Here is a 23,872-nt window from a genome sequence, read left to right on the forward strand (position 1 = left end):
AAGGTTTATAAAACTAAAAGCTCAATTCTATTTAAAATAAATATTTACATATCTCTGTTAATTCAGTTCAAGTTTAAAAATAGGCATTAATATAGTGTTTGAAAATGTATTCAGTGGAGATCATGTGATATAGTGTAAAGAACTTGAGATCAATGATCAGAATTCAGTTTACTATTTTTATGACTTCTGGGCTTCTTTTTCCTCTTCTGAAATAAGTTTGGACTAGATCATCTCTGAGATTTCCTTTCAGCTTTATCATGCTATGAAAAGCTATTGATTTATAGAAAAGCTGTTTTGGTCACTAGAATGAAAACTTTTTTTGTTTTTTACTCTTTTGTATGTTATAATGAAAAAAGATTTGCCTTTTCTGTAAAAGCAACATTTAAATGGCATACATTAGAGGCAAGTTAGTATATAGTGGATAAGGCACAGGATCCAGAATTAGGTGATCTGAGTTTAATTCTAATACTTGCTGGCTCCATGCCCAAGGGCAATATACTCAAACATACCTGAACCTTAAGTTTCTTTATTCATTAAATGGAAGAAATAACATTTTCATTATTTATGTCACAGAATCATTATGTAAAAAGCATTTAGAAAAATGCAAATATAAATATATCAGTATTATTATGCTCATAATCATAATAATTATATTGTTAGGAATAATTTTTGTATGTATTGAATAGTATAGTTACTAACTTTAATTTCAACACCTTCAATAGAGAAATCAGTTAAGAACTTATAGAGGGAAAATCTTATTTAATGTGGCCCATAAATGTGGGATTTTAACTTATAATGAAAAGAAAGGCCTTTGTTTTTAAAATAAGTTTACTTAGCAAGTAAATTTAATCAACTGTTTATGCTCTTTGAAGAAGGAATTTTAAGTGATTTGAGAAATCCAGATATTCACTAATGGAGCAAGACTGATTTGTAAAGAGAATCTTTTATCTTGAATGAAAACCCAGGTAGGTTAGCAGAACTGTAAGAAAAAAGTAATGTTCCAGATGGAAAGTAAATAGTGCTTCTTTAAGTACTAATGAATATCCAAAGTTTATAAAGTTTATAAGAGTAAAACCAAAAGTAAGACATAAGGTAGAAATTTGTATTGATCAGGCCTAACTCATATCAGTCTTTTGTTTCAGTTTCAGGATTAGCTCACAATGAGAGACCTAGTCAGCCATAAAATGTTATAAAAAATGATTTTACTATTAACAAAGGATTAAAAAGATACAATTCCTAAGGTTTAAAAAAAAGATAATACTTAATATGGTTACTCTTCTACATCCATTCTACATACATTCACTGTAGCAACACACCATACTTACTCATGAAGGCATTTCTTGTCAGCAATGGAAATTCTACTAAAACCTCTGACACCATCCCTCTATAGTGAGATAGACCTTTTAAGTGCTTTATAGAGCACCAAAGCTAACCAATAGTGATCTCAATAACAGCCTTCTTAAGAGAAAGGAGCCCCACCTACATAAAACAGATGCTATTCAACATAATTTCCCAGGGGATACTATATGAAAAAATGAAGATACCCAACGTAAATTGCCGGGACTTGGGAGGAGGTCAATGACAATTCACATTTTTATAAAATCTAAGAGTTGAGTAGGACTTCAGAGATCATATAGTTCAATCCTTGCTAATGCAGAAACAACTCCCATGACATTTCTAAGAGTTGAACATTAAGTTCTCAATTAAAGGGCTTTAGTGAAAGAAAACTTACTACCTTACAATATAAACTATTCTACTTTTTAAAAAATCCTAAACACCAAAATGATAAATATTTCTGTATACATGGCAAAACACAAAAAGGATTATATATGCAACTGTGAGTTTATTCTTGCTTTTTAAAGAAGTATATTATACATTAAACATTTCTTTTATAGCTTCTCTGTATTTCACATTGAATTTTTCTGTTTTCTGTGCATTTTAAAATATTTAAAATGTTTCAGTGTCCCTTCTTTTTTGGAGGGGAAACACTAATGCTGACCTTCCCTCTTCTTCATAATTCCTCACCTCAATTGAGAATAAAATAAAAACCACCATCATAACAAATTAACATTGACAAACAAAACAAAATCCATACTGTGACTGTGTCCAAAAAGTGTTTTCTTCTGGCACCTTACATGCATTGCATCTTGACATGCTTCATTTCATCAAAGGTCTTCTGAAAATGTTGTCGGTTGTTGCTTTAATCAGAGCACTTAGATCAGTGATTCCCAAAGTGGGAGCCACCACCCCCTGGTGGGTGCTGCAGCGATCCAGGTGGGGTGGTGATGGCCACAGGTGCATTTATCTTTCCTATTAATTGCTATTAAAATTTTTTAAAAATTAATTTCCATGGGCGCTAAGTAATTTTTTTCTGGAAAAGGGACAGTAGGCCAAAAAAGTTTGGGAACCACTGACTTAGATCTTTCAAAATTGTTTATATTTAGTGTTGTTAATTTTTATATAAATAAATTCTTCTGCTCACTTTACTCTACATTAGTACATACTTCATAAAATTTTCTAAAATTGGCTCATTCATAATTTTGTACAGTGCAGTAATATTCCATTACATTCACATGCTACATTTTCTTCAGCCATTCTCCAGTTGATGGGTCTAACCATAGTATCCAATTCTTTTCTTTTTTGTTCCCTTTTAATCTTCCCCTCAGGTTCAAGAACTTTGTTTTACTTACTGCCATCCTCCTCTCCCCTTCCCTAGTACTGTCCTCTTAACTTCTCTTTCTTTCTCCCTACCTGTTTTCCCAGTGGAGCTTGATATATTTCTAAATCAAATTGTGTGTCTCTGTAGTCAACTCTCCTTTGTTTCAAATGGAGCCAACATTCATTTGATACCAATTTCCTCTTACCTTTTCTATATTTATATACTCTCTTTCTTAGCCACCATAATTATGAGAAATAGCAACTTCTAACCCCCTCGTTTAGCTCTTCAGCACTAGTGTAGTATATATATACCCTTCTTTATTTTTCCCTTAACTCCTAGATCCTCTCTTTTTCCTTCTTCTCAGTACTGTTTGAAAGCATTACAGTTCTAAGGGAACACTTACTTCTTCTGCCCCATTAGAACATTAGCTCTATCATCAAATTGCTCAAATAAATTTATTTTTCTCTTTCTCTTGACACATTTATATTTCAAAGTTCCTACTCAGCCTAAGTCTTTCCATTAGGAATACTTAAAAATCTTCTAGTCCATTAAAGGTTTATTTTTCTCCCTAAGGATTATGCTCAACTTTTGAGAGTAAATTATTCTTGGTTTTAAGTCCATATCTTGTGCCTTTTGTCCAATTACATACTTCTCATTTAGGGTGGAAAATGACAGCCTTATGTGATTCTGGCCAGTTCCTTAGAACTTGAACCACTTCTTTTCAAAAAGATACTTGCAAAAATTTTTTTTCTTTGATATGGAAATTCTGTATTTTAAGCTATGACATTTTTGAAAGGTTTCTTTTGAGGTTTCATCTAGAAGATAATTGATGAATTCTTTTTATCCTTAATTAACCCTCCCATTCTGGTAGATATGAATAGTTATAATTTATTATTTCTTAAAATATATTATCAATACTTTTTTATTATGGCTTTTGAGGAATCCAATGATTTTTAAATTATTTCTCTGGGACTTTTTACCAAGTCACTTGATTTGGCTATCAGATAGTTGACATTTGCTTCTCCTTTTTTTAATCTCTTATTTCTGTTCTGTTACACTTTGCTGTCTCATAAAGTCATTACATTTTGATCACTTTATTCTAGTTTTAAAGAGTCTGTTACCTGAGTAAACTTTACTGCATTCCCCTCTAAGCTAGTCTTCAAATTCTTTTTTCCAGAGCTCTTATTTATTTTTTTATTCTTCATTTTGTTTCTTCCAGGTATTATTTAGATCTTGTGGAAAACTGGGAAATCTTTCCTTTTAATCTCTTTTTATGATAAAAATAATTCCAGGAATTATGAAATCATTCTGTCCTAGGTTGGATTTTTTGATATCTCTGAATTTTTTATGATTGACAGTGACTTTGGTTTTTCTCATTCCTTCAGCTTTGGTTCCTGAAGTAGGGCCTAGGGCCAGGCTCTACTCCTCCCCTCCCATTCCACTTTTGTGTGGGATATTGTCCCTGCTTGTTCTCACATTGAGTCACTTGTGTGCTTACACTGACTTCTTCTTTCTCTTAGCCCTTCCTGGACTTTTGAGGTTCGATGTGCTGAATCTTTAAGATGCCCTTTTTGGCATCTTAGGAAAGTTTTAGGAACCTCTATGTCCCAGAGGCCAGGCTTCCCAATTCTGAATACAATTGCCCCCAAACTAGTCTTTGCAACTTACAGTTTTCTCAGCAGAGCCCTTCATTCTCAGTGCTTCAAAACATAGGGCCTTGCCATCTACTATATCTCTGATTCAGCTCTAGTCACACTTGAATGCTTCTAGGCACTATAATGAAAGCTTATTTGCCTGAACTGACACTAATTTGGCTAGTAAGTCCACAAAAGTCTGGCTGGCATTTTATGCTGTTCTGGATTTCAAGAAGTCATATACTAAAGCTTCTCAGATTTATTGATCACTATTTGGTCTGAGGCATTTTGCAAGTTTTTGCTAGATATAGGAGTTCAACCGTCTTCCTTCATTCAGGCAGCCATGTTGTCTGAGACCTATTTGAGACAGCTCTAATTATTTTTCTTATATTAAGCTGGAATTTACCTCTCTATTTCTTCCATTCACTGGTACTAGTTGAGGGACATATAAAATGAGTCTAATTTCTTTTCATGTGAGAAGCTCTAACTACATAAATATAGTGATCATGTCCCCTCTTAAGGCTTTTCTAATACAAGTTAATGTCCTTGGTTTGTCAACCTACCCTCATTTGGAATGGTTCCCTCTTCCTATGCTTTGGACATGTTCCAACTTCCTAAAATGTGCTATCCGTAATTTGTTCAGCCCTGTCACTTGTGGGGCAACCTTGGTTTCCAGTTCTTTCTTTTATATATGTGAGATATATATATATACACACACACACATACATACATATGTGTTTAAAATTTTTTTACCCAATTATATATAAAAACAATTTTCAACATTTAAAAAAAAATTTGAGTCTCAAATTCTCTCCTTCCCCCCCATTCCCTCCCCCATCCCAATAGTAAATAATCTGATATTGTGGTTTCCAGTTCTTTGCCAACTCTAAAAGGAATTGCTATAAACACTTTTGTGCATATAAGTCCTTCCCCTTTCTTGGATTTCTTCGGGGTATAGGCCTCAATGTATCAAAGAGTATGCATAGTTCAATAACTATGTGTATTGTTATAATAATGAATTTGGAGAAACAGTAAGTGAAATAATTGCATTCTCTTTTCTGCCTAAAGCATTTTGCTTGGTTGACCTTAATGGGAGAAAATAGCCATAGAAGCATGTTTTATCTCACATTCAAGTAGCATTTAATATGATGAGTTTTCTTGAACCTCAAAAAGGAATTTTTTAAACTAGATTTTTGTGGAGACTTGAAGATATTTAAAATTTTGTTTTTATGATTAAAAATGAGGTTATCAATAGAAAAAATAGACTTGAATAATCATTGAAGCCAAAACAGAACATTACAAATATTTTGCTTTCAAAGAATATCCCTACCATCACCAAAAAACGTCATGCAACTCTATATCCTAAAATCCTATTTCATGCTAAGTGAAGCTAAGGAGAAAGGACTTGACTGGAATATCATCTCTCATGGGCAGAAGCACAGCTGACAAACTAGTATTTGCTGATCCTAGAACTTTATGCCTTTTCCTCCATGATGCTTTCTTGATATTACTTAGTAATCCTAAAAGGTTGAGTTTCTCACACTGTTGCCCATAAGCCCCACTGGTATGTTTCCTATTGACAGTTGACCAGACTTCATTTGGCCTTTAGCAAAGATATTTTATCAAGATGGGAGCAAAGATATTTTATCAAGATGGAAGCAAATGGTATTAAAAATCCTTACAAAGGTCTGGGGTGGTCTTTTCCATAAATTTTTAGGGAAAGAGTGGATTTACAGTTAGAAGATGTTAGTGAAGCATTTATAAGGAGATTATTGGCTAGAGAGTAAACTAATGACTCATTATTGGAAAGCCATTCTTGACTCCCCTGTTTGATATTCTTCTCTTGTATGAGGGGATCACACTCCTTGAAGCTACTTTCTTTCCCAGGTGGCAATATCTTTCTGTTACTGTCTGTGTCTATCTGTTCTTGATGTGTCTTCTGAATGTATTGTCTGCTACTGGTTCAGGCTTTCTGATAATATGTTCAATATAGAAAATGATGGAGAATATAATGCTCCCTCTGACCTCACCTATCCCCCCTACTTCCCTCTGGTATAAAGGGAAAGGTCTGACTCCTCAAAGTACTCCTGAACTTTGGGTACTTCTTGACTATTTTGCTGAATTGTCTACTGCTGACATTCCACTAGTCTCTTTAAAGTCCCCAGAGAATTGGTTAACTAGTCATGATCTTCCTCTCTTGATCTAATTAAAGAGGCTTGTGCCTAGCAAAAGTATCACATAGAATAAACAATCTTATTTACAGATTGTAAAAAATGAATCATGCCCTTACCTTGATTAATTGAAGTAGAGGTTCTGTAACTCCTCCCTTACATTCATTAAGGCTACTTTCATAGAAATGATATCATAGCTTCACATTTTATAATAGTATTTGAGACTAAATACTTATAACCTTTTAAGAAAATTTTATGAACAAATATGCTGTAAATTATACTGGGGAATTTTCAGTGATTTTTAGATTAAAGAGCCATTCCAATTAGATGTCAGTTAGTGGTGAATGCAATCCCATTAAGTGTTGAAGCAATGTTTAGTTGCAGATTTCACCCTATAAATTAGTATCTGAAGGTTATATGTAACTGAGAAGCTCCTTAGTGGATGCTGATTAATGAACTTTAATATCAAACTTCCCAGGACTGCAAGAGTTAAATGAGATGATTGTAATATAAGTGCTTTGTAAACCTGAAGAGTTTTGTCAGCTTAAAGCATTATATGTATCTTGGTTATTCATAAATAGTTTTTTAATTTATCTTTATTTTTTAACGACAGAAAAGATAAAATATTCCCTACTGTATCTCTTGGTTGTCTTTTGTTGTTGTTGAATAAAATATTCATCCAGTTCAAGTCAACAAACATTTCAAAGACCTCACTATGTGTAAAACCCAGACATACAAGTGACAAGTGAAGAAGACAAGAATCTCTATCCTTAAGTGCCCTTTGGGTACTAATAATCAACTATTTGTTTCAAGGAAATGATGAAGAAGTACAGCTATGGAAGACTAAGGAGATAAGATTGATTGATAACCAAGGTTGGGGGAGAGGGGAGAGTAGCAGTTTAGAATGATGAAAAGAGCACCACCTGGGACTTAGATATTCTGACTCCTAGTTTGGGAAGGAAAATGGAAGAAGACATGTTTAAATGCCTTATTGTCTGTCTCTCAAAGTTCAAATAAGTTAATATAAGTTAATCATATCAATCACTTGATTTTCTTATGTAACCATGGAATTAGTCTTTTTAATTAACATATGCTTTCAAAAAATGGTATGTGTAAAAAAATGATATGTGTCTAGATTGTGGGGAAAATGAATTAAGGTTTAAAAAAGAATTTTTTTGTAGAAGAAAGTGTTGACTGATGTTTTCCTCTTTAGTGATTTGTATAATTTATATTTATTGTATGTCAGTATAGAATTTCATGGTTTATATTGGTCAAGAACACTTTAAATTATTTTAATTAATAACGAACAAATCTAAAAGAAATGTTATTTCACCTTGACATACTAATAAGCTATGGATATAGGGGACGAGATTGTCGTAATAATCTATACCTACTTCCAACGGGTGAAACTGTATATTTCATTGCATCAGTAGTAGTGTTATACAATGTTGAAGAACAACTTCAGAGACATTATACTGGTCATAATGATGATGTGAAGTGGTAAGTGTTCACATTTTTCAATTATTAAACTGTACTTTAAAACTTTAAATTGTGTCAGTGACAGAAGCATTAGCATAATTTTTTTTTAATATTGGGATTAACATGACAGGCATCATTGTGTACTGGAAAAAGCACTGGGCTTGGAGTCAGAGGCATAGGTTAGAATCAAAGCTGTACTGTTTACTGGAGGGTAAGTCACTTTACTACTACTAGCCTCAGTTTCTTCATATGTAAAATATGGAGAGGTGTAAGCAGATAATATTAACATGATAATGCTTATGCTACTCACTTCATACAGTTTTTGTAAGGAAAGATCTTTCTGGAATGTTAATCTCTAAACATCAGAAATGTGTGCAGTTGTCCTACAGTTGAGAAATGGGAAAAGATAAGAAAGGAAAGGATCAAATAAAATAATATATAAAAGGGAGTTAAAAATCTTATAATGCAATTTAAATATTGCTATTATTAATACTATCAAATAACTATTTTAATTATTAAATTAATCAAAGTAAACTAGAAAATCTTTTCCATAAAATTGAGTGTTTCCTCCTAACTACCAGTGGCTTTTTGTCACTGCATACTTTTTTAATCATAAGTAAAGTAAATAAGCATTTACTAAATCCCTACTATGTGCCAAGTACTAAGGTTAGCCCTTATGTTATGTAGAACTGAGCATAGGAAGCCACAGTTAGATTTATTTAACAGTCATCTAGAAAAGTGATGGCAAACCTTTTTGAGATGGAGAGCTGGGACCTCTGCCCCACCCTTATCCCAGACAGGGAAGGGAGGAAGCACTCCCATTGGGTTGCTGGGCAGAGGGGCAGTGATGAGAGAAATATCCTCAGTGCAGATGAGGAGAGGGAGGGGAGTGGCCCAAGCACTTTGTCCCTTCCAGCTCTGCCTCCTGTGAGCTGCCCACCTTACCCCTTGTATGCTTCCATTGGACTGCTGGGCAGAGGGGCGGATGATGTGAAAAAATGTCATCAGGCATGGCAGAGTGGGGGAAAGGAGCAGCTCCACCCAAGTCCCTCTGCTTTTCTAGTAAGGAACTCTGGGAGGGTAAAGAGAGGGCAGTGGGCATGCGCATAGTGCTCAGCATGTCATCTTTAGCATGAATGCCATAGGTTCACCATCACTGATCTAGAGGTTGAAAGTACAGACTCATTAAATTCCATTTTTTTGTAGTGAAGATGTAGCACTTGTATTGTTTTAATATGTAAGACCTCTATTTTCTTCATGATCCCTAAATTTTATATCATAGCTTTCTGACTATTTAAGCATTTGGCCATTTAAAGTATTAAAAAGATGCTGTTGACTTTTAGAAAATGAGATCCTAAAATCACAGGACTTCAGAATGTAAGAGTTAGAAGAGATCTAGGAGTCATTATACTATAGCATGTTATAGGGGCTTTTGAGATGAACTAATCCAGCTTTTCTATAAACTAATTATGTGATCTTAATTAAGTACTTTCACCTCCATGGGCCTTAGTTTTTCTCTTATTTAAAATGTTTCCACAGTTAGTGGAAAAACTAGAATCAAATTTAGGTCTTCTGAATCATAGTTTGATGATGTTCTTTCTGCTACTTCTATGGAAGGTTGACCATATGCCATTACAGGTTTCATCCTTATTTGTAGTTACATGTCCCTTGTTTTGAGTTCCCAGTGGATTGTGATATTCTGAGGAAATGAATTTTGCCTATATTTTCATTGATTATTCTCCAGTGCATCTAAACTCCACATAATGACTATTAATAAATATATTTGACTAAACCATATTTGTGAATTGATATTTAAAATGGAACCTCTTAGTCATGTTTTCTAGGAGTACTTGGATGCTTTGCAAATTATTTTGAGCCTTTTGAATTTAAAAAGTAATCATTTTTTTCAAAATTTATGCTTTGAAAATTATTCTTATATGAGAGAAATAAAAGTCCTTCTAGCATAGGTAAAAAGAAATTAATGATGGATAGCGAAGCTGAATGAAGAGTGATTTGAAAATATTTGGTGAAATTGAAATGGCCAAATATAAGTATACTGTGCAAAATGTTCATAGGTTTATAGGTTTAGAGTTATGAGGATCTTAAAAGTTATCTGGTTCAAATCGCTCATTTTTACAGATGAGGAAAAGGAGGCCCAGAGAAGTGACTTGCCCAATGTCACATAAGTTGCAAGTGACAAACCCAGAATTTGAACCCAGGTCTTATGACTCCAAATCAAGAATTCTTTCCATTTTCACAATAACATTATTAATACAGTTTTAACTAAATGGCACCATAATAACATTATGAAAACTCACTGTAACATCATTCATCAAATCACTCATAATGAGATATAATAATGAGATGCAAATAAGATATTAAAATTCACTAATTGCCCCAGTAACATTGTTTTGCCTAACATCTTATATTTTGGGCGACAATAACTTTAAGTGACATATGCCTATAACTGATACTGTGTCTGAAAGCATTTAAAATTATTTATAACTTAAGTTGATTAAACATGTACAGATGAATTATATTTGGAATGATATAACTAAAGTTTTTTTTAAATATACATTTTTAACAAATATTCCTTTTCTAGCCTAGCAGTTCATCCTGATAGAATCACCATAGCAACAGGCCAAGTTGCAGGTACATCTAAGGATGGAAAAGTGAGTTGAAATATTTTTCATGTAATCAAAATAAACCAGTGTCAGGCAAGAATTATCTATTGATACTATTGAAATAACCTGTTTAGTTGTTATATTATTCAGTGACTATTTAATCACCCATTAGAATCCAACTTTAATTTCTAATAAAAATTTCCAGGCATTTAAGATTAAAATTATTTTATCCACCAAATCCTAATCCTGTGCCTCACTGTGGCATAGAGGTGATCATAAGTTCCCAAAGTCTCTGCCAGTGAAGTATAAGCTCTGATAGGTTCTAACATACTGGCTTGCTCTTGTGTATGATCCCATCATTGACCAGCCTGACTAAATACAGAAAGGTTGATCACCAGTCATTAGGCCACTTGATGATGAATTCTTTGGTCATGACCACCAATGAAGCAAGGAAAATCCAAAATGGCCCTTAGTTTTGTACAGATCCCATTTATTCCTATAATGATGGTGACAGAAAAGGGAGCAATAACTGCTAAGTCACAGTGTTTTGACTGTCTATAAATATAAACAAGTATTGCTACTCTAAACATACTACTGCTAATTATACCAATCTTCAATTTCTCATTTTCTATGAAGGTAATCAATCAATAAACATTTATTAAGTGCCTACTATGTGCCAGGTATTATGCTAAGTCTTGGAGAACAAAAATAGGCAAAAGACAATCTCTGCCCTCAAGAAATTTAAAAATCTAATGGGAGAGACAAAATTCAAACAAATATATACAAAGCAAGGTATATACAGGATAAATAGAAAATAATTAAGACAGGTTGGGAAAAGCTTCCTATAGAAAGTGGGATTTTACTTGGGTCTTAAAGGAGGCCAGTAATCAGAGCAGAAGAAGTGAAGTATTCCAAGCATGAGGGTTAACCAGAGAGAATGCTCAAAGCAAAGAGATGGCATGTCTTGTTTGTGGAACAGTCAGGAGACCAGTATCACTGGACTGAAGAGTTTGGGTCAGAGAGTAAGCTATAAGAATTTGGGAAAGGTAGGAGGGAATTAGTTTATGAAGGGCTTTGAGTGATGTTTCAGTGCTGCTCCACTACTTTCATTTTAAAAGATTAATATAAATAATGAAATACTTATAGAGCTACAAGGCTACCTTTTTTTTTTAAAAAAAAAGAGAGACTAATCTTTTAAAAAATTAAAATTAAAAAAAGGAAAAGTTCGTTAGATTTCTTAAGGTATAAAATAAAATAATAAGCAAGTGGAATATAAGAAATAGAAATGAAAGTAGTGGAGCAGCACTGACGCATCATGTACTAACTCCCACAGTCCCCATAGGTAAATTAACAAATGTTTAATAAAACACCTACTATGTTGCTACGTGCCACAAATAGAAATAAAAAAAAAGAGTAGAGTCTAATCAGAAAAGAATAAGGTCTGATGGGAGAAGACACAGTAGAAGACAAAAGGAAGCTGCAAATGGGGAAAGAGGAGAGCAAGGACCCTCATGGGGGAAGTGGCATATGACTGCCATGGGAGATGGAGGGCTTATAATGAATTTAATCTGTAGTTTGTTGGTACACATGAATACCACCCTCTTTCAGTGTATAATATTGCCTTCAGAGAAAAGAAATTGGAACTCCTAGAAGCAACTGGCACATAGAAGGGTGAAACGGACATGGACCCAGAAATGAGATGGCATGGTTAATGGGAAAGAGACTGATCTTGACAAGGGTATAGGTAGCATTAAACTACATGATTTGGTAGATGGTAATTTCTACCAAGGAGCACTCCTATCCACATTAGTTCCTTCATGAACTCTTTCTTATAAAAGTGAAACAACAGAAGAAAAAGGACAACAAGGCAAGATTTATAAAGGCACTAACAGAAATTGGTTAAAAGAAGAAACTCAAATCTCATACATGAGACCTTTTACTGTGTTAGGAACAAAAAAAAAAAGGTTAAAGAACAAATAAGTATGGAAATAATGAATCAGGGAATAAAAGCTCAGAATAGGTAGAAAAGGAAGAGATTAATGAAGACAACAAAAGCAGGGAAAATAGAAGTTAGAAGGGAGGATAGGAGGAGGAACTACCACCTTAGGGAAAAGAAGTTTATGAAATAGATGAGCAAATAAAAGAAAAAAAATTAAAAATTGAAGTTGAATCTCAAAATGAAAGAATTGACAATTGGGGTGGAGGGGAAGAATATTCTGAGGGTACAGGATTATATCAAATTAGTTTAAGCAAAATGAATCATAGGGACAAAGTAAGGACATAAAAGAAGTAAGGGAACAAAAAAAGCTTTTAAATGAAAGCATTACTAAAGACAAAAAAGGAAAGCATAACTCTCACAATTTAAAATATGAATGGATTAGGCAATCCAGTAAAATGAAAGTGACAAATTGGATGAAAAATAAAAATCTATAATCTGCTTCTGACAAGAAACACATCTAAGAAGCAAAGGTATATATAGGATTAAAATGAGAGGCTAGAACAAATTTACTATTAATCAGGTGAATTTTTAAAAAGCAGAAATTTTTATGAAACTATTAGAAAACAATTTAAATTTACAATATCAACATGGTCAAATAAGGAAATTGCATTATTCTTAAAAAGAACCATAGACAATAAACAATCAATATAAAATTTATATTTTCCAAATGACATAGTATCTAAATAAGGGAAAATTGCACATTTGCATAGTGTAAAAAAGAAATAGATGATGATAGGAGAAATTAATATTTCTCAGATCTAGACAAATCTAAAGTTTCTTTAAGATTTACCATTAAGGATGGATTAGCCCAGTGGAATTGCTTGTACCTGTGGGAGAGGGAAGAGCAGTAGGAAAGATCATGAATCATGTAACCATGAAAAACATTCTAAATAAATAAATTAACTTTAAAAAATTTGGGGAAGGTGGTAGAATAGGATGTGAAGCTTCCTTGCCCTTCTAACACCCCCACAAACAACCAAAATTAACTCAACAAAATCAATAAGAGGAGTCAGGAGTGAAGCTGGACAGCCAAGGGCAACTAGAGAGGAAGGTTTCTGACTTCCCTGACTTCAATCCTACTGCCACAGGCCTTGGGGTAAGAACAAAGTAAACAAAGTGGAATCCACAAAGTAGCCCTTGGGGGCAAGATTGGCAACCTCACTTTGTTTGCTGAGACCCAGAGTTTGTATAGCTGAGGCTACCACTAGAATCCACAGACTGAGGGCCCTGGGAACATCTGTATCTGCTGAAACCATGACTCTGGAGACCCCTGCTGACCCACAGCTAGGACTGAAAGAGTGGACACCACAGAGTCTCTGGGCACCTGGACCTAATGATAGGAACTCAAGCCTTTCCACTACCAAAGGAGGGACTTTGGAGGCAAGTAGACTAGATACCTGCTCTATTCCAGGATGCAGTGGTAAGAGAGGAGGTGTGAGAAAGGAGTGCACTTTGGTGAGTATGGTTGCTGAGGGACTAGGGCCCTATCAGCTGTGGTCACTCCCAGGAGAGAGGAGTCCCTAGTTGCTGCCACAGGGAGATGAGGAATGGCTGCTTGCTGCTGCAGTAATGGAACTGCCTGTGGGCTCTAGTTGAAGTGCCTAAGGTCAGTCATGGCTTGGGGTTTGAGTAGGGGACCAGAAGTACATTTAACCTGGACTAGAATAAAGAAAAACTAGAATAACTAAACAGGACCCAGGAAAAAAAAGCACACACACACACACACACACACACACACACACACACACACACACACACATCCTGAAACCTGAGGTAGCATATCTCAACACACTAAGAACCCTGGGCCTCCAGCAAAAAGCTAATCATTAAGTCTATTGACCTGGCCACTAAAATTTTGAAAATGGATAAAAATAGGCAAACAAGCAAAGGAGGAAGAACCCAACTATTGATAGCTGTTATGGGGACAGAGAAGACCTTGTTTCAAACTCAGAGGATAGTGAAGTAAAAACACCTACTTCAGAAATAGCAAAAAAGTACAACAAATGACCACAAGCTCCAAAAGAGCTTTTGGAAAAGCTTTAAAAGAACTAAAAAAATCAAATGAGAGGCTGAGGAAAAACTAGAAAAAAATAATAGCAATGCAACAAATCAAGAAAATTATGAAAGAAAGATCATCCAAATAGAAAAAGAGATTCAAAAATTCATGGAAGAAAACTATTAAGAACTAGGTCTGGACAAGGAGAAGTTAATGATTTCCTAAGACAATAAGAAATAATAGAGCAAAACCAAATAATGAAATAATAGAATATGAAATATCACAAAGATAACTGACTTCGACAATAAACCAAAGAAAAACAATATAAGAATAATTAGACTCCCAGAAAGTTGAGATCAAAAAAAGAGTTTAGGCACCATAATTCAAGAAATCATTAAGGAAAACTGCCCAGAAATTCTAGAATCAGAGGGTAATATAAAAAATGAAAGAATCCACAAATCTCCATCCCAGAGAAATCCAAATATGAAAATACACAGGCACATCATTGCTAAGTTCCATAGTTCCTAGGGTAAGGAGAAAACACTATAAGCAGCAAAGGGAAAAAAAAATGAAACAATTTAAATAGTTTGGAGCTACAGTCAGAGTGACAAGACTTGGCTTAGCAGTTATAACATTAAAAAAACACATCACATGGAACACAGCCTTTCATAAAGAAAAAAAAAAACTGGGCTTACAACAAAGAATAACATCCAGCAGAGATTAGCATAATTATAAAAGGTAAAAAATGGATATTTAATGAATTAGTGGAATTTAAACTATTTCTGGGTTAAAACCAAGAACTCAGCAGAAAATTTGGTCTATTATAAACATGTAAAAGTAATTAAAGGGGGCAGCAGGGTGGCTCGTGGATTCAAAGCCAGGCCCAGATATAGGAGGTCTTGGGTTCAAATCTGGCCTAGACACTTCCTAGCTGTGTGACCCTGGGCAAGTCACTTGACCCCCATTGCCTAGCCCTTACCACTCTTCTACCTCTGAACCAATACACAATATTGATTCTAAGATGGAATATAAGGGTTTTTTTAAGTAATTAAAGACTAATTATAAGCAGCCCCAAAGGTCAAATTGTTTGATTCCTTTCTGGGAAAATGTCATCTATGACCCCTAGGAATAACATCATTGCCTGGGTATTTTGAAAGGGTGTGCTGTGAAAGGGTGTACTTGAGGTCAAGATGAATGTAATGGAATGATCCAAAATAGTAGTAGAATAGACCAGGAAGAAGTAGGCTGGAATAGCTATCTCTTATGGAGGAGTAATGACTAGAGGAACTGGCACAGAGAAGGTAGAAGGCTGTTAGTTCTAGATCCCGACTCATCAGACCTGGGATAATAGATAAATTTTTTTTTTAATGTATAGAGAAAGAAAGGTAAGGAGGATAGGATAAGGGAGGAAATTTAAGGTTCCCTTTGAGGACTGAGGGAATGAGAAAAGAAAGGGTGGATGGATTAAATGAAAAGAGGGCAAAGGAAGGGGAGGATAACTACAGGGGAGTACATATCAAGAGGTAGTGGGGTAAAATTAGGGGATAAGGTAACTCTTTGGACAAGATAGAGAGATTTTTAGAATTAAACTTATGAAGTAGAATGGCATGGTTTGGGGGGATAAGGGATTTTTGGAAAGGTAGGCTGATTTGAAACTAGGAGGGCAAGGGGAGAGGATAAAGAAGGATCTTTGGGAAGGGGTGTGAATTGGAAAGGTATTGGTTAAAGTAAATTTGTCATCTAAGGAGAGAGATGGCAGAAAGGAAGACAGGAACAAACAGAATAGCTGGAAAAGCTAGTAACTATGACATTTAGTGTAAAATGGGATGAATTCACCCATTGAATTGAAGAAAATGGATAGCAGAAAGGATAAAAAACCTGGACCTGACAATATTTTGTTTACAAGAAACACACTGAAAATGAGAGACACACATAGAGTGAAGGTAAAGGATCAGAGCAGAATATACTATATCTCAGCTGCTCCAGAGAAGGCAAGGGTAACAGTCATGATATCTGACAGAGTGGGGGCTAAAATGGATATAAGAAAGAAGTTAAGGAGATGCATAGAACCTTAGATAAGTTAAATATGACAGATATCTGGAGAACCCCCACATATCTGCATTAGATTAATATTAGATCTAAGCCTGAGTATACATATAATCCAAACATAGTTTCTGGTGGAATAACAATGGTTTAAGAACATAAATATTCTGCAATATTACTTAACACTCATGATACTATGGAGGTAATCCTGCATTCCTGTGGGGCTGGCCATTGGAACAAAAGTTCCACTGGGTATGACCAAGATGGAAAGACTTGGTTTGGAAAGAGTATGGTTCCAGCAACAGAGTGTGTCTGCTGCCTAACAACCACTCTAACTAAATATGGTCCTGGTAATGTATGTTAAATGGGAATGAGACAGATTGAGTTGATCAGATTAAATGCTGATAGAAACATGGAGAAACAGCCCTAATATTACATTGCTAAAAAAATTGTGAATTGTTTTTGAGAAAATGAGATGGGAATATATGTTAAAAGTTGTAAAGTTGTTCATACTTATTGACCTAGGAATCCCATTATGAGGATTAGGCCTTAAGGGAATTATTAAGAGAGTAAAAAGCTGTGTATGTATGAAAATATTCATGAAGGCTTTCTTTGTAATGACAAAATAACTGGAAATAACACAAATATAGTGATTAGGAGAAATGGCACCAAAAAAGACTCAAAATTAAGATTTTTTTTAAATAGATAAGATAGAATTGAACAAATTGTTGAAAAATATAGAACTAAAATTTTTTTATGTCTGGGCAGAATATTTTCACAAAAATTTTGCAAAAAAGGAAGAATAAGCTCATGGACCTAATATTTCTTTCTTGGGAAAGACTGTCTAAGATCCCCCCCCAAGTTTTTAATTTCCTTTTCTTTATATATAAAGACCCTTGAGAATAGATCTTTCAGTACCCACAAAATTGCATCACATCTAGCAACAAACTCATCCATGTATAATTGACCTAATAAACCTGTTGGTTTCATCTCTGCTTCAGTTCATTTCCATTTCCTTATAAAGCATATCTAGGACTATAATTTAAAAAGTGAAATGTGGTGGCTTCACTGTCATTAATAGATAAAAGAGTCTGTTATAAAAATCATCATAGATTGTTTCCACTTTTCATCTGTTGTCCTCCTTCCACTTAATTCCTTAAATGTTCTAAATTGGAAGTATCCTTGACAAAAGTCTGAGAAGGAATCATTCAGACTTTTGCAGGTGATGATCTACAGCAGATCACACCATTTGTTATACAGCTTATTGAAAAGTATAGAGAATGCAAAACATGATAGCTTTTCATACAGTAGAGGATAGCTATCATGCCCTCCCCCAAAGTCTTCTCTCCTCTCAGCTAAGCAACTCTAGTTCTTTTAATAAATCTTCATATGACCTGACCTCATGACCCTTCATTATACTAGTTACCATCAATCCAAATTCTCTCCATCTTGTTATTGTATTTCCTAGAATGTGGTGCCCAAAAGTGAACACAGTACTTCAGATATGGTCTGACCAAGTCTCAGTAAAGTGGGATCATCACATCAGTTCCAGGAATTTTTATTGGGGTTAGATCTAATTAGCATTTTTCTTTGAGGTTTTTGTTGTAGCTATTTTCACATTGTTGTCTTTTTGAGTTTGTGTTTTGGTTTTCCCTACCGCCATAATAGCTATTTTTGGTCAAGTTCTTTTCCATCTTTTTTCTTGACTTTGAACTTTGTTTTAGTTGGTCTCTGTTTACCTGTGACTGGGGAGGTGCAGTTCCAAGCTTCAAGCTTTCTTTTACTTCAAACTTTATTGTACTTTTATTTTCAGAGCAAGTTCTGGGGGATCTGCATGTTTTTCAGTGCTTCTAAGTGATAAAATCTGGGGAAAGGTGTAGTCACTGCTCTCTTGGTCTTTTCCAATGAAGACCTCCTATTCCCCTTTAGCCATAAGCATTAGAACTCTTCTTGGCTCTGGGACAACAGCCAGGTCTCCTGCTTTCCTGTAGCCACAAGTGTTAGTGTTCCTCTTGATTCTGAAACTGTTACCAGGTCTCCTACTTCCTTGTAACCAACCACGGCAATCCTCTCTGCCCTGGAACTTCATTCCTATACTGCATCTTGGTAATAGGGTTCCTAGCTGCCCCCTTCCCCCACTACCAGCCACTGGTCCTCTAATTTCTGACCATTTGTCTGATTCCCTTTACTATCTCTGGGCTTAGAGCTTTTGACACTACTGTTACTGCTGCTGTCATTGCTATCCCAATTGCCTCCAAGGCCCACTATTGGTGCTGCTGCCACATGTGCTCTGGAGAGGCTCCCATTTTTCCTTAGAAACCATCCTACTTCTTCTTTCATCACTCCTTTTTACCTGATTATGACTAAAAGTCATGGAACTTCAGTTTTTGAAGAATTAAATTTGCAGGTCATCCAAACAGCAATGGAAAAGTATATGATGGGCCCAAATAATCCGCAGCATATTGCCCATGAAGGTTTATTTATACAAGAAAAACATTGTTAAAGATGTCATCAGAGAAAATATATTCCTAGAAAAAAAACACAAAGATAAGCTAGTTGTATAGAAAGGGTGAGCCCACATGCTACCTTAGTATCCATACAGTAGCAAGACATCTATAATAAGGGTCCCCAGAATGTTGATTAAACCCCATTGTACAGGATTTACTGAGGAACATGGACAGGAGTAGCACAGGATGAGATAGTGTTAGTTGGGCTGTAATCTGCACAGTTGGAGGAAGTATCCATATTATTCATACCATAAATCCATCAAAGTATCAGAATTATTGTGATTTTTCTCTTCTTTCCAATATAGCTTAAAATAACTATTAAAACCTATAGACTTCAATTTAAAAAACAATCTGAACAGAACTAAAGCTGGTTTCCAGTGGCATTTATTTATAACTACTATATTTGCAGTATCTTATCTAATAATTCTTTTCAAACAAAATTCTTAAAATAAGATTTCTATTTTTGTGACCTATCTGAGTCATATAAAACTTAATTTTGAAATCTTAAAAAAGATACTGTATTTTCATCCAGTAAATATTTGAAAAAAGTTTAATAAAAACAGAATGAAAAACAAACAAATCTACTTTTGTTGTTCCTTAGGGGCTTGCATTTGAAGTACCATGTACAATGGAAGCCAAATTCCTTTGATGTCATAGGATCATGAAGTCAAAGAATTAGAGTTGGAAGATCTACCTTAGATCTTAGAGATCATATAGTCTAATCACTTGATTTTTCAAATGAACTGAGACTTGTAGAGGTTAAGTTGTTTGTCCAAAGTTACATAGTTGGAAAGCATTAGAACCTGGATTTGAACCAAGATTCTCTCCAAATCTATTTCTCTTTCCCCTGCACATAACTGCATAAATTTGTTAGAGTATTCACAACTTGGACTAGTTAAATTATATTGCAAAGATACATTGCCTTAAAAAAAAAATAGATCACCCTCTAGTGGATTAAAAGTGTATTTTGTTCTCTGACAGAGAAAGCTCTCTATATATTTATAATTTTCACTAAGTAATATTTTAATACCTAATCAATATAATGACAATTCATTCCATTACTGGTTTAATAGATCTTTTAATTTAATTCACAAGTCCACAGTTTACCGACAAAAAAAAACAAAAATAAAAACAAACTCCTTTATATCTTAGTAAATGGTTTCATGAATATTTATCACTAAACTTTTAGTGGTAAGTCTCTGCATTTGATAGTTCTTCATGTGATTGATACAGACTGTCATCCAAACCAAATTTAAAGACTTTCCAGTTTGTTAGGACTGTAGAACTTGTTTCCTCTGGCATAACATTCCTAAAACCTATTTGTAACCTTTTGTCTCACAAGGATATATCAAACTAGGATTTTAGGGGGATATGCTAATACAGGTAACTTGGGGAAAAGCTGATTGGTTTAGGATTAATAATAAATGGAACTTTTAGTATAATGATGAATTGCTTCTGGGATTTAAAAAGGCTCAAGAATGCTAAGCACTTCATAAACATGATTGGATATGATGGTGATGAACTTTACCATGCTCACTAACAATATGATGCCTAAGAGGATACAATACATATAAGACTTGGTTTTCTTTGTATTATTAATTTTAAGATTTTATGACCTATATGTACAAATCTATTTATGTCCTTAGATTCTAATAGCAGACATCAAATTTAAAAACTATATAAAGGTCACCTAAAATTAACTAGCATCATAGTATCATGAAAATCATAAAATCATTGTTTGGAGCTAGAATTCATAAATTATACCACAGAGTCTTTTATTTTATAAAAAATAAATGAACCATATTTGGTAATAACCTCAGGAAATAATGAGTGTTTGATTTTTCTTATGTTCAAAAGACAGATTTATAATATCTTAACAAACAGATATTTTATCATGGTTGACATTGCTACTCCAATGGTCTTTTGGTTCCTTCAACTTCTTGAAAAAATATGGATAAATCTGTCATGAATTGGCATCTCTACATTTTTGTTTTAACAGCAACTACCCCCACATGTACGCATCTGGGATTCTGTCACATTGAATACACTGCATGTCATTGGAATGGGATTTTTTGACCGGGCAGTCACCTGTATTGCTTTCTCTAAATCTGTAAGTAAAAGGGTTCTTGAAATTGATCTGATAAATGTTTAACTCCCTGACCTGAACATAATTCTACTGTAGTATTAAATATTTATGTATAAATATAAATACAGGCTACTTTACTTTTTAAGGAAGGCTGCTAATGAGAATTGAAACTATTTTTTAATACATTTTTCCACTACAATACAATTTTATGGGTATGACCTATAGACTCAATTAATAATGATTTTAAGATTAGGAAACTATTAAAAGGAAAACATTCAGTCTATTTTATGTTTATTTGAATTTTTCCTTTGATTAACTGTTTTTCAGAATGGAGGAAGTAATCTTTGTGCAGTAGATGACTCCAATGACCATGTGCTTTCAGTGTGGGATTGGCAGAAAGAAGAAAAACTGGCAGATGTCAAGGTTTTATTCCCAAATCATTCATTAGTTCATTTGTTTGTTTGTACTAAAAAATTGCACTAGAAAATCAGATTTAAGCCCCTGTTCAAATTTATCTATGTCTGACAATAAGCTATTTATTATCCTGGTTATTCACAGACATCTCAGAGTTATTTTTGCTGCCTTTTTCTCTCTCTAGTTTCATTTAATTATATGTACACACACACACACACAAACACACACACACACTCACTCACACACACATATATATTTATATATTTCCCTCAACTACATGGATAATCATTATCTGATAAAAACTTCCTTCACAATATTCCTCATTTTTCCTATCTAATTATAGATAGACTTGGGGGGATGGTGTGATGGTCTGAGAGCTGAGAGCTCTGAGAGCCCCATCCTGCGGTGGATTCAATTGGCCCTTGTGATGCAGATAGTTTAAAGACTTGCCTCAGGCTTAGGTGTAACTTTTTGATCTTCCTGTGATCTTGATCAGGTCAGGGACTGATCAAATTCTAGCCTCAGGCTTAGTCTCAAGTTTTTGTTCTCACTGTATACTTGATCCAGTCAGCCACACCCTTGATTGTCCTGTCTTGGAGCTCCACCCTGAGCTTTAGCAAAAAAGATCAGTACTTAGTACTTAGTACTATCATCCACCCCAAAATGCCCTTGTCCAGAGCTCAGACTAGAATTCTCTGGACTGGAGCTCTGGACTTCTCCACAGGTTTGAAATTTCAAAGGGTATGGGTTGGCTTTTACCTCTATTTGTTCAGGCAGGGTGTTAGGGTCTGGATGTTGTCTTGGGCATAGGTTCCCAAACCTTGGATGGCAGATGTGGGGTGGGCAGGTGTGGCTTACTCTTGGCTTGCTCTTTCCTCCTTGCTACAGCTTCTTGCTGAGTCTGCTCTCCACTCACCGCAGTGCCCCAGATGTTCGTTGCCTACATTTTGAATTTCTCTTTTCTTGAAAGTTGTTTTACTCTGTCTCCTTGTTGGGTTGTTTTGTGGCAATATTTTAATCTTGGTTGGGGAGGATTCTCCTGGTGGCACAGAGCTGCCAAGGAGATTACTCCACCATCTTGGCTCCACCTTCCAGAATATTCCTAAAGAATCTCCTTTTCCTATTCCATTTGTGACTACCCAGAAAGAACACTGACAGAATAGAATATATGAAAAGGGCCTTCAGCATCTAGAAATGCCTGCTGGTTTATCCTTCACCTAACTACAGCTTGCAGTACATACCTAGCCCATGTGCTTTGCTGAAAGTTCATAACCATCCTCGGTATCAGGGGTCAGCAACGTATGGCTCTCGAGCCATATCTGGCTCTTTTGAGGGCCAGATATGGCTCTTTCTGCAGGAGCCATAAAGTCAATTTTTTTTTCAGACGCTGTTACAGGAGCACGCACTGTGAGCACTGTACAGCTCTCACAAAATTACATTTTTAAAAATGTGGCGTTTATGGCTCTCACGACCAAAAAGGTTGCCGACCCCTGCTCTAAATTGATCTCAAATCTACATTTCCATCAAGATGCATCTCAATAAAGTTGTTCCTAATAAAACCTACTTCATACTAAGTTTTCAATTTTCATTTTTTTTGGAATAACCTGAAATTCATAAATTATACCATGTAGTCTTTTACTTGATTATGTGTTTCATTATATTGTTCTCTAAGTGCTTCATATCTGTATATTTTGTTTTCTCAATTTAAATATAAACTATTTGAGAACAAGAATTTCCTACCTTTCCATCATTAAACTCTCAATACCTAGTACCTAATAATTAATAATAGTTTTTCATTCTGACTATTGTTTAGTTTTAGACAGTTTTATAATTTATTGCTTTAGTTTGTTGAGATAGTGTGATTTTTTTTCTTGAAAAAAAAATGACTCCCAGGTTCAAATATGGCCTCTGATACTTCTTAGCTGTACAAGTCACTTAACCACGATTGCCTAGCCCTTGATACTCTTGTTATAGAATTGATACTAAGATAGAAGTTAAGGGTTTTTTAAAATGACTATTAAATTTTTTTTATAAACCTTTTCCCTTTCTTATTCCTCTTAAAGGAATTCTTTAAAAATTCTAAAAATTGAGTTTGAGAATGTACAGATATTTTAAATGATGTTATTAAAGTAAAATCAAATAGAATTTAAAAATATTTGTATCATCATACAAAAACCTAAATTCTATTAAAATATTTTGGATGAGCAGTATTTTTTCTACTAGCAATATAGGGGTAGGATACAAAGAAAACATTCAAAAT

General features: G+C 34.6%; 1 protein-coding gene across 3 annotated transcripts in view; it reads left to right on the top strand.

The window, feature by feature from the left end:
* Positions 1–23,872, top strand: part of EML1 (EMAP like 1) — a 269,917-nt gene that overhangs the window by 206,785 nt on the left and 39,260 nt on the right. For all 3 annotated transcript variants that reach the window (XM_044664593.1, XM_044664596.1, XM_044664594.1), the window contains 4 exons: positions 7,815–7,964; positions 10,546–10,615; positions 21,112–21,222; positions 21,526–21,621. In XM_044664593.1, coding sequence (XP_044520528.1) covers positions 7,815–7,964; positions 10,546–10,615; positions 21,112–21,222; positions 21,526–21,621 — 427 coding nt within the window. The remainder of the gene's footprint in view (positions 1–7,814; positions 7,965–10,545; positions 10,616–21,111; positions 21,223–21,525; positions 21,622–23,872) is intronic.

The sequence above is a fragment of the Gracilinanus agilis genome, chromosome 2, assembly GCF_016433145.1.
Source record: "Gracilinanus agilis isolate LMUSP501 chromosome 2, AgileGrace, whole genome shotgun sequence".
Taxonomy (NCBI): domain Eukaryota; kingdom Metazoa; phylum Chordata; class Mammalia; order Didelphimorphia; family Didelphidae; genus Gracilinanus; species Gracilinanus agilis.